The sequence below is a fragment of the Danio aesculapii genome, chromosome 8 (assembly GCF_903798145.1).
Source record: "Danio aesculapii chromosome 8, fDanAes4.1, whole genome shotgun sequence".
Classification (NCBI taxonomy): Eukaryota; Metazoa; Chordata; class Actinopteri; order Cypriniformes; family Danionidae; genus Danio; species Danio aesculapii.
Window position 1 is genome coordinate 23,358,992 of NC_079442.1, and position 12,731 is coordinate 23,371,722.

The 12,731-nt window shown below is 36.2% G+C and overlaps 1 protein-coding gene across 1 annotated transcript in view; it reads right to left on the reverse strand.

The window, feature by feature from the left end:
- The window catches only part of si:dkey-91m11.5 (PH_BCR_vertebrate and RhoGAP_Bcr domain-containing protein), a 94,058-nt gene that overhangs the window by 80,912 nt on the left and 415 nt on the right, over positions 1-12,731 (reverse strand). Inside the window, exon 2 of the mRNA XM_056463446.1 lies at positions 11,333-12,717. Within this exon, the coding sequence (XP_056319421.1) occupies positions 11,333-12,692 (1,360 nt within the window). The 5' untranslated portion in view covers positions 12,693-12,717. The remainder of the gene's footprint in view (positions 1-11,332; positions 12,718-12,731) is intronic.

Below are 12,731 nucleotides of genomic sequence, written 5' to 3' on the forward strand. Positions count from 1 at the left end.
AAAGGAGCTGTTTACATGGAATTGAACTAGATTTTGGTGAAAACCCAAACAATACAAACCTAGAAATAGAACAAAACCAAAAAATCGGACAAATTAGTTATGTGTAACAATGGAATGACACAAGGAGAAAGTACTGAACTACTAAAATATTTTGAATACTTTATATAAAATGCTTTTTTAATTATGGCAGAATGGAGAATGAAATCACATTCATTGCTCAGGTGTGAGAATGAAATCACATTCATTGCTCAGGTGTGATTTTTTCTCAGACGTCAACAGAGTGTAAATATCTTGATGGTTCTGTGAGTCTCGTCTATCCAATCTAATATTTATTTTGTATTTTATATTGAATTCAAGTCAGGTTATTGTCTGGGCCATTCTGCAGCTTGATTTTCTTTCTCTGAAATAATTTGAGAGTTTTCTTGGCTGTGTTTTGATTCATTGTCTTGCTGAAATGTCCACCCTGGTTTCATCTTGGTTTCAGCAGCTAATATTAGCTTACATGACAAAGGGCAGAAGGTTGCTGAAGAACTACTTAGAGATTGCAGCTGCTGTCTGGGCTTTCACAGCCATTTTAAACCTCCCTTTCTTCATGTGTTCAATACTTTTTCCCTGTGTCATTTTATTTTACACAACTTAATTTGTAAACTAATTAGATTTGTTTTCTTTTCATTTATGGATTTATTTGGTCGCTTTCAACATCTGGTGAAAATTTTAAGTCAACGACACCTTTAGAAATATGTTTTCTGAGAAAAATGGTTGACATTTTCAACCTGTACTTATTTTACCCACTGTAGAAAGAATCTGAAAATGACAGTTAGAAGGCTAAAGCTACAGCTAGAATGCTAATATGATCAAAACAGACTAAATGTCAAAATAAAAGTCTAAAATTATATAGACTCAAAATATTTTCGCTGCTTATTCAAACAACTAAATGAGCTGAAACATCACAATTCTTTAGATTTTTTAGGAGGGACAACTTAACTGTTTTATGTTCAATCCACTTAAATTTATAAAATCAATTAAGTTAACTTAATCGATTTGTGTTATGATAAAATGAAGTAATTGTGCGGAACCCAGCATTTTTTACAGTGTATAAACAAAATAAATGAAAGTTTTAAAAATAAAACAATTAAAATGATAAAAATACAATAAAATAATAAAATAGATAAGCCTTTTTCTGCTATTTTCTGACTCGTGTCAGTTGCATTTGTTTGTTGAGGTCTTTAAGCTCAGAAAGGAGAATAAAAACAGGTTTAAATGATTTGTGATGGTCTGACACATCTTTCTATATACATGGGTTTACCGCTGTGCAGTATTAAATAGCACATCATTGTGTTTGTGTGACTGGAAGCGGGATTCTCCTCCCCTCAAATGACAGTGGGAAAGATCTGCTCTCTGCCCTGCAGCTGGTGATGGTGGTGCAGTTCTCTCTTAGAGGCCCGTGCCAGCTGGAATCATGCCAGCCTGGCTTCGGTCCTGCCCCCATTTACACAGTACAACCCCCAGGACAACAGGTGACACGCAAACAGTCACACATACAGTACAGAAAGGGCTTGTTAGCCTGTCTTAGGGCATCGGTAGAGCAAAATTAAAGCTTAACAGACCACATAAGTAGACTGTTTGAAAAGAAGCAAATTACATGCAGCCGCCGCTACTGCTGTCAGGCTTTACTCGCACATGGCGCACGTTTGATGTTGTACGAGCGGTATTTCTGATGTTGAGGCTTTCCTTGGATTTATGGGCTCTGGCAGATGATAAAACAGAAAAAAACAACAACACAAAGGATAAGAGCCAGCAAAATACCTCTTGCTATTTCCAAAGTCTTACTGAACACAATCTACAGATCCCGCATTAAAGCCTCAAAATAATAACGAATGTTCTGAGAATGATTATATAATTTAAAGGTAAAGTCCAAATTCACACATTATCAGAATTTGTAAGGATTCCCAAGCAATGGTGTTGTATAGCATTTATATTTTAACAGAATTCTAAATTTGTATTGAGATAAACCGGATACAGAATTGTAGCTTAAGTTTGAATGTAGGGAATTAAAACTAAAATGAACTAAAACAGATTGGCAGATATGAGAGAAATCAAAATGGAATTCAAGATACAATTGAACAAACATTGAAGCAAATGATGGATAGATGGAACGTATGAAATGATAGGATAAAAGAATGAACAGTAGAATCATTAAAAAAATGTCAATAGTATCAAGGGCTGCACAATAGATAGACAGCCAACAGACAGACAGCAGGCAGGCAGGCAAGCAGACAGATAGATAGATACAGTGGGGAAAATAAGTATCTTTTCCTGGGATTAATATTTCTAAAGGATCTGTTAACATGGAATTGAACCAGATTTTGGTAAAAACCCAAACAATACAAACATAAAAATAAAACAAAAAAATCTAAAACATTAGTTATGTGTAAGTACTGAAAGTACGGAACTACTGAAATACTTTTAATACTTAATACAAATGGTTTTTTTAATGTTGGCAGCTTAAAGACGCCTCTCATATGGAAAATGTAGTCACATGAATTGCTCAGGTGTGATTTTTTCCCCAGACTTCAACAGAGCGTAAAAATCTAAAAGGTTTTGTGGGTCTCATCTATCAAATCTGATATCGGGCAGGTGATTGGCTGGGTCATTCTACAGCCTGATTTTCTTTCTCTGAAAGCATTTGAGAGTTTCCATGGCCGTGTTTTGGATAATTGTCTTGCTGAAATGTCCACCCTGGTTTCATCTTCATCCTCCTGGTAATGTAGATGTTGGACAGAAGCAGCTAATATTAATTTACAATGACGAAGGGTTACTGAATAACTGCTGAGAGATTTCAGCTGCTGTCTGGGCTTTCACTGCCTTTCTACACCTTCATGTGTTCAACCCTTTTTCCCTGTATCATTTCATTTTATTAAGAATAACTTCATTTGTAAACTATTTAGATTTGTTTCATTTGCATATTTGGATTTCTTTTTTGTTACCAACATCTGGAGAAAATTTCAAGTCAACAGAACCTTTTAGAAATATGTTTTCTGAGAAAAACGGTGACATGTTCAATGCTTATTTTCCCCATTGTAGACAGACGGACAGACAGACAGACAGACAGACAGACAGACAGACAGACAGACAGATAGATAGGATATAAGACAGATAGATTCAAACACATCATTTGAAAGTTAGACAATCCTTCGGTGCTCAAATGTTTCCCCAATGCTGCCATGCGGAACCCCCAAATCCTGAAAAAAAAACTTTTATTTCCAGGTTCAAACCAGCATGAACTCAAGAGTCTGTGAGGATTTTAACAAAAGACTGAATACTTTAATAATACAGACAGGATTAGGTTGTCTGCCAGGACCGGCCTGTTCCTAAGAGATGACTTTAACACCCAGTTGAGGAAAGGGAAACCTGCCAGATTTAAGTAAAACTGTAAGAACCACCTGATCTCCCTCACTGACTGCTTCTGTCCACATTATGCCCACAAAGTCAAACTCAATAAACTTCACACCCATCAAGCATAACACTTTTGATGGATCACAACATTAATCACCTTTTCATCTCGGTCTGAAAACCCTTATGGAAATCTGATATACATGAACATATATACAGTTGAAGTCTGTATATTATTATTATTATTATAGAAGAATTATTAGCCCTCCTGTGATTTTTTTTCTTTTCAAATATTTCCCAAATAAATAGAGAAAATAATTTTTCCCAATATTTTTTTTTCGATAGTCTACCGAACAAACCATCGTTATACAATGACCTGTCTAATTATCCTAACTTGCCTAATTAAACTAATTAGCCTAGTTAAGCCTTTAAATGAAGCTCTATACTAGTATCTTTAAAAATGTAACCATTATGTACTGTCATTATGGCAATGATAAAAGAAATCAGTTATTAGAAATGAGTTATTAAAACTTATGTTTAGAATTGTTTATATTGTTTTATATTGTATAATGTTATATTGTTTATGTTTAGAAATATGTCCTAGTGGGGAGATAAATATATAGATGGGCTAATAATTCTGACTTCGACTGTATATATATATATATATATATATATATATATATATATATATATATATATATATATATATATATATATATATATATACATATATATATATACATATATATATATATATATATATATATATATATATATATATATATATATATATATATATATATATATATATATATATATATATATATATATATACACATATATATATACATGCATATACATACACATACACATACATACATATATATATACACATATATATATAATTATTATTATACTTATTAATTATTGTGAATACATCTGATTATGTACATACTTTAATTCCACTGGTGAAGAATAATTCTTTAAATGGCCATTTTTAAATATATGATATATACTGTATTTATTCTATATTTGTGAAATACAAACAAAAACTTGTATGTCATAAATATGTATTAATATAAACATTATAAGTTTTTGCATATTTATTTATATATCATATTTCTATATAGGAAAAGTTGAATTCTGATATATGAAAAAGATATGTACTCCCACAGAAAAGGTTTAAGGAAACATTTTTATAATTATTGGGATGTATTTTTCCTTCTTGCAAAATAACCTCTGGCATGGAACATCTCTTCTGTGATTATCTATGACACTTACATAAGTACCATTAATTTAGAGTAAATACTAAAATGCTGCCTCGGGGGTTTTCAATAATATCAGACAGTGGTACGGCATGTGCCTTTTTGGCAAATACACGTGGCTGTGCTGCCTGCTGATGTTTACATGCGGGACGGGCACTAGCTGAGCGTGACTGAGATTTTCAAGGGCTCAAATCTGCGCATCACACTGATCTCTCTCTCTCTCTCTCTCTCTCTCTCTCTCTCTCTGGGAAACAGATCTAACGGAGACCGTTTAAAATATCTTGCAAGACTGGACCGTTTGGTTTATGAACAGCTCGAGGGAATCAGATTAAGGTTGTTGAAAGGAATTTGGAAAAGGCATAGGCAGTCTGGCTTCCCACTGGTATAAATCATGACGCTGCTGTCACTGAAATGCAACTTTACACTGATCATTCGCAATTTGTTTGTGGCGTGCTGAGTTCGCAGCTCTGCTCTTTCTCTCTATTTCTCTCTCTCTCTCTCTCTGTCTGTCTGCTTATGTAATGACAGCTTGGACTGAACTGACGATGAGCTCTTTAATGCTCGAAAAAAGAGAAATCTGCTCTCGACTCTGAAGTCGTCTACCGGTTTCTGTAATTTCATTGTCAGACTGCATTTAGAAAATGTAAATGAAAGAGGTGTTCTGTAAATATCTAGAGTTCCTGATTGTAGGCTGTGATGCAAAAGTGAGGAAATTAAAGACCTGAAACAAAAGATGTGAAGTAACATGAACAATGTACTGATGTGTTCCGTTAACCAAAATGAATGACCAAAATGAATAGTTGCTAATAATTTTAGCCAAAATGGGTGATAACCCTGCAGGCACAGGATGTCAACGTGACGTCATATTGATGTTTTACCCCAACGTCGTGGGGATGTTGGATTTTGCTTAGAAATGAAAATTGGGTTGACATCAGAACACAACATCAGGCCGACATCAATGTCCAACATCCAACCTAAAATCAACCTAAAATCAACCAAATATCAACATCTAATCATGTTACAGGCAGCGCAGTGGCACAGTAGGTAGTGTTGTCGCCGCACAGCAAGAAGGTCGCTGATTTGAGCCTCGGTTGGGTCAGTTGACGTTTCTGTGTGGAGTTTGCATGTTCTCCCCATGTAAGCGTGGGTTTCCTCCGGGTGCTCCGGTTTCCCCCACAATCCAAAGATATGCGCTACAGGTCAATTGGGTAGGCTAAATTGTCCGTAGTGTATGAGTGTGAATGAGTGTGTATGGATGTTTCCCAGAGATGGGTTGCAGCTGGAAGGGCATCCGCTGTGTAAAGCAAATGCTGGATAAGTTGGCAGTTCATTCCGCTGTGGTGACCCCAGATTAATAAAGGAACTAAGTCGAAAAGAAAATGAATGAATGAATGAATAATCATGTTACACCTTGACGTTGTGTGGACGTTACCATTATGACGTATATCAGACATTGGATTTTAGTCACTTTCCAACACAACCTAAAATTAACGTATTTTGACATCGTTATTCGACGTCAAAATAATGTAGTCCTCAGACGCTGGCTAGAAATTTAATTTAGGTCACCTGATGTAATGACATAAATCTAACCTAATATTAATGTCTTATGATGCTGTGTGACCGCTGGGAAAATCACCCAAAAGTTACTATTTGATCATAAACAAAATTTTTACAATGTGAAAAGTGTTACGTGAAGTACAATAAATCGTTTCAGCATCGATATCGCAATGTGCACGTCTGCAATAGTCACATCGCAGGATATGCAATGATGACATTATAACTGATCCATAATTTCGAAAACATTAAAGTTTAACCATAATATAGTAACAGTCATGATTCTGCATGTGTTTTTAAAGCATGTGATTGTGGATTTAGGCACAAGTAGTTGTAACATTTGTAACTTTAATAAATATTAATTTATTATATAACTATTTATACAATAAGGGCTTTAAAGTGCTATTTTACATATTATTATTCAATTTCTGCCCTCCCTAGAAAACCATAAAGTAATCTTTATTTTGCTTTTAAATTGTTTATTATATTTTATCATGATTTACAGTCAGACTAATCTTAAATCAGTCTAAATAATTGAATTAATTGCAAATAGAGTTATTTAAACTATCTAATGAAATTCCTATCATAATATATATATATATATATATATATATATATATATATATATATATATATATATATATATATATATATATATATATATATATATATAGCAGATAAACTAAATATTGCAATGTTTTCTTTTTCCAATATCATGTAGCCATATGCAGTATATATGTGGGGGCAGTACATTTTTTATGTTTTTATGTTTTCTCTTGTGCTCATTAAAAAATACAGTAAAAAAATAATATGAACATTTTAAACTTTTTTTATTTTATTATTTTAATTTAATTTAACAGAATTTAATTATTATTTTTATATATTTAACAATGTATCTTGTTGCTGTGATGACAAAGCTGAATGTTTACATTATTACTCCAGTCTTCGGTATGACATGATTCTTCAGAAATCATTTTAATAATGCTGATTGGGTGCTCAAGAAACATTTCTTATCATTACTACTAATGCTGAAAAATGTTGTGCTGCTCAACTTTCTTTTTTCACATCTGAAAAATGTAACGCACATACTGTATGCCGGATTTCTAACAAACGAGCAAACAAACAAAACCTTAGCCCATACTTTCGAATTGTAGTGTTTATCATCTAACGTGAACAGTAAAGTTGTAAAAGCAGTTGCTGCATGCCCCAGGAATGAGGGTGAGTGATTGTGAAAAAGACTAGATTAAAACCAAACCATTTCTGAGTGCATGATTGCTTCACACCGTCACAAGTCAAATAACATCTGCTCTTTGCACTGAGACGACCCCCAATTCACAAGAAAACACAGACTTAATATATTAGCCAATGTAAAGCCATTTGCATTGTGACCATCCATTCAAATGCATTTCATCTGAGCTCACATTCACAATGAAGAGCCGCTGAATGTGTTTCCATTAGAACCAATATAACTCCAGATGTCTGCTCGTTTGCTCCGAGTGTCATTCTGCATCTTCAGTCTTCCTTTCAATTTGTTTCTTGTAATTAGTTTCTCATCCCTCCCCCCCAAAAAAGCCAGGGTCAATCCACCATGCTAGATGACCCCTTTAGGTTAATTAGCCCTCGGCAGGACAACAACACTAATGTGAACTGATGCATAAACACTCTGATTGGACAGAGAGTGAGCGACTGCACTGCCCCGGGCCGCTCTAAGCCTCAAAGACTGAAGATCGGACCTGTCATATCATGAACAGCAAGATAAGAGGGAGAAACCACATGGAGAGCCTACACAGAGATAGTGGAGTTGGTATCGTTCTTAGAAAACTATAAACGGAAATACAAAATGGGGTATATGTACAGCTAGTGTTTTTCAGCCAATGATAAACTTCCGGTGAAAGTTTGATGTGACTATTTTCAATTTCATAAGGTTCTTTTTACAGCATCGATGTTGTAATGTCATTACAATACATTCAGTTAAATAGACTTAAGAATTTAGCTGTTCAAGCGTAAAACGAGATGAAAGACTATTAACAGCTAGCGACGTCAGCAGGCGAGAGTAAAAGCTCTATTCAAAATACTGGGGTAAAATAAACTGTCAAATTTTAAAGACATCCAGAGGAAAATGGAATTTATTGCAGTGCTTTTTTTCCGGTCTAAGATCCACTTTATATCGTATATCTATCAGGCATTGTAGATCACTGACTTTTAAAGAAATCAGACCTTAAACGTGGCACTGTTATAATGGAAAAACAGTTCATCGGAAGGTTCATCGCTGAGGCTGGCTGGAATTAAAAGTCTGTGTGCATATAGCCCATTGCACAGTGGAATGAACCGCCAACTATTCTAGCATATGTTTTACGCAGCGGATGCCCTTCCTGCCGCTATCCAGTACTGGGAAACACTCATTCACACACATACTGGTATACTACGGCCAATTTAGTTTATCCAATTCCCCTATAGCGCATGAAGGTGCATGTTTAGGGAAAATGAATTCTATAAAGTGTATTTTTAGGTGAAAAGTAAAAACATTTTAATGTTAGGTATCAATTAAATGTTTTAAGCGTAATCATTTACATTGGGCAGTTGTTATTAAAGTTTGAAGTAGGGCTGGGCGATTTGGCCTAAAATCAAAATCTCGATTAATTGAACATTTTAACTCGATTACGATTAATGAACGATTTTTTTTATTTATTTATTTTTGTCTTTATGGTTCACTGACAATTTTTGTACAGTAAACATGCTCACATTTTACAAGAGATTTTTGAATGAAGGGTGCATTACTTGATTTTAAAATAAACACACACTATTTAGTATCTATGATTATTTATTGAACATCAACAATGAAAATATGATTTAGTAAAAATAAATCATTTGTTTCACTTTTGGAAACAAAATAAGTTATTTTCAGCGTTTTTCATAATAAAAGTATCTCTTCTAAATAAAATAAATCTTGTATATCCTGTAAATAATATTTTATACAGTGCATTTCTTGCATCTTCTGTAAACAAATATTTTAATTTAAATAATAATTTTAGTGTGATCTCAAGGCATCTCTGGTGCAGCTTACAATCATTTTCAGTTTAGAGCAAAGTAAGGCTAAAGAATGAGAGAAAGTCCATCATCCTACTTGACCAGAGAGCAGATGTGGCTGCAAAGTGGCCGCAAAACTATATAAATTAGGTTTTAAAGTCTCTAAAGCCTTCTGCGTCGAGTCACCATCCTTGACTTAAACTTTTGCATGCTGTTTGTGTTGCTCCACAATAACACTTCAGAAAAGCTAGCTAGCAGCGGGTTTTTATGTTCCTCGGTGTCTAGCTTCTTCGTGGGGGTTTTGATTTTTCTGAATGCTACCTTAATGTACAAGAAGCTAAAACTCGCACATTTAGAGGCTGGAACTGGCGGATGTGAATCAAATTTAATCATAAGGTAAACACAAAACAAAAGTTTGCATCTAGAGCTCCTCCATGGGGATTAACATTTGTAAACACTCACTTCGACCGGCTCGCTGCCTTCTTATGACTCTCCGTGCCGCCACGCATGTAAATGCTACCAAACCAATCACAGAGCTTGTGCTACGCCTCATGTACTTGCATTTATGAGAGGCGTGCAGGTATGCAATCACGTGAAGGCTATGCTGGACCATACATGTGCGCTTGACGCAGAAGTGTGACCACATGCGGTAGGGAAAATAATCTAAAAAAAAATAAAAATAAATAAATCGACCAGGGAAAATTAGATTGATTATAGGTTCTGAATGTCGATTTTAATTATTTTCCTAGTTTCAAAATTGCACACGTGTTTGGCATGGTGCACCAGTGGCGTTCTTGCTGTGAGGGAACAGTGCTAAACACTGGGCCACGGTGCCACCCTATCAAGAGCAGGGGGGTGAGTTGGTGAGGAGTCGGGGTGGAAGGGGCAATTCTAACAGACGAAGATGACTAAAGTGGAAAAACTGAGTTTTTTTATAGTGAGTTAGTATTCATCTGATTAGTGTGATATTTTTAGCTGATGCGGGACCAGCCGTGATCAATCATAAGCACGTGATCCTCTCGATATTAGTTTACAAATAAACCGCACTTCAACTTACTTTTTACTGACTAGTTGTAAATCCTAAGAATTTGATTCCAACACTGTTCTGATTTATGTCAATAAAATACATATTTTTTCATATTTAAAATATCCATATTTCGAACAGTACACCATTCAGCACATTTTAATTATTGCTTTGGAATTAGAGCAGTGAACACATTTTAATTATAAAAATAGAGTGCATTAGGGCCTGTCAGTTTTTTCAGCATCTCCCAAAATTCTGGGAGTATTTTCTGTTCGATTTCAATTTAAAACTGTTCATTCTAAGTTGTTTGATGTCTCTCCAGAAACAAATTAGTTTGGGTTTGTTGCAAAATACACATATAAATAGAAATATTCATGTACTTCCAAAACGGGAAGATGGAATCGATTATGAAATCTGCTATGCAGCTATGGGAGTTGGAGAAGATAGATAGTACTTTAGTCGCACTTTGCTTACTGTGATTGTTATTGGTAGAATTTTCTGTAACATTTTAAGTAATGAAGCTTTTCTGCCCATATTGAGCTAATGAACGTAATTGTTTTAAAATAAGTTGAATTAATGTAAAAAGATAAGTTCAACAAGAGCATTCAACAACCTCTGGGCTCACAGTTAAGTCTGTCTTTAAATGTTTATCAATTGCTTGTAAAAAGCAACTTAAGTAAAAAAATAATGGGAAAGTTGAGAAAATTAAGTTTTTACTTCAGTTTGACTGTTGCACCCTATACTCTTTGACAGAATTTTTCACACAAAATAAATGTCAAACATATATTATTAAAAAAAGTGTTCTCTGATAAGAGAGTCATCATAACTGGATACTTGGCATTTAAATATGTGAAAAGTTTCAAGTTAGTCCAAATCAGATAAACATTAGAAGCTCTGCACAACAGCAAATCCACTAAAAAGACAAAAAACCTTTTATAAAATGTCTACATTCTTTGTGTCTTTTCTTTTCATTATCCTGCCTACTGTGGGAGAGTGAAATCCTGTGAAAACCCCCCAAACAAACACTACAGTACACAGTAAAGTAAACACTGCAAGATTGCCACCTTACCCAGATCTCCATGGAAACTGTTGCTGAAGTTGTTGGAGCTTCCCTCAGTGGGCCAGATCTTGCGAACACTGCTATTGGCTTCAGAGAGCGCTAACTGTTGCTTGAGACGCTTTTGGGACTGTGGTGTGGGAGGGCTGCCACTCTCGAACGACTGCTGGGAGTGCTGGGATGGAGAGCGGCTCTTCTCTCTGTACATTCGGTAGGCGGTGGGGCTCGGCGACACGTGGCTGGACTGTCCTGAGGAGAAGTCTTCTTCACTTGATGTCAGGTTTTCATTGGAGCTGCAATCTGGCGTGTAACCATCCTCAAAACTCCCAGGTGAGTAGGAGCGCCTGGGCCACGTCAAGTGCAGGTCCTCCCCGTCTCCCATTATGCCTCCAACGTAAACAGTTGTGTAGGGCTGACAGTCAGACTGCTGCCAGTTCTGCTGAGGTGCTCTTCTTCCATTAAGTCTTACCAAACTGTCCTTGAGGAACCCAGGGTTCAAATCAGGGTCCTCGTAATCACAGTTGCAGCCACTGTCTATGGCTCTTTCGTGAGATCGCTCTGGCTTACGTACGTCTCCAAAAGCGGTGGACAGATTTCCAGGGACAGAATGCAAAGACCTCTTGCGCTCCATTTGCATAGCTTGACTGCCCAAACTACTGATCTTCTCTGAGACTTCTCTGTCGTTGACCCGAACAAGACCCTTCTCATGGTGGTACTCCATGTTGACGTAGTAAGGCCTCTCACTTTTCCCTTCACCAGACGATTGAGAATTGGCTCTCCTTATACGTTCAAAGTTCGAACGAAGTGCTGCAACTCCCAACCCAGAGGTGACCTTCGGTGGAGACTCTGATACACCATCAGCATCTTGGTGCACAGGTCCACGTCCAGTAATGGCTCTGGGGGATGTTTCAACACTCTTATTTTTGTATGGAGACATCCCATCAATCTCTCCATCTCTGTTTTTCTGTTTGTCTAAGTCTGAAATATCACCTCCCACCACCTCAACACATTGCTGAGGCTCACGACTCTCCTCTACTGCTGTCGAATGCTTCAGTTTGGCTGGGAGACACCTGCTTCCATCTAGTTTTTGATGATGGCCATCCATAGATGCTGGCTTTCGCTCACTTTGTGGGACCCTATTGAATCCCCATCGCTGAGAGTCGTGGCTTCTTCGCTCCTTGGCCAGAAGTGTTTGCAGGTAGATCATTCGAAAGCGCTCCTTGTTCACTTCCATCTCCAGCCGCCTAATGGAGTATCGGCATTTCTCCAGCTCCTGCTCGATGTCTCCAACAGAGTTCAAAGACATCTCAGGAGGGTCTGAGTCAGGGAACTGAGCTTTCCAAGCTTCCACAAAACCGACAGGTTCTACCATGATTGCTTACAGCAGGTTTTTCTTACTAGTGGAAAAAAG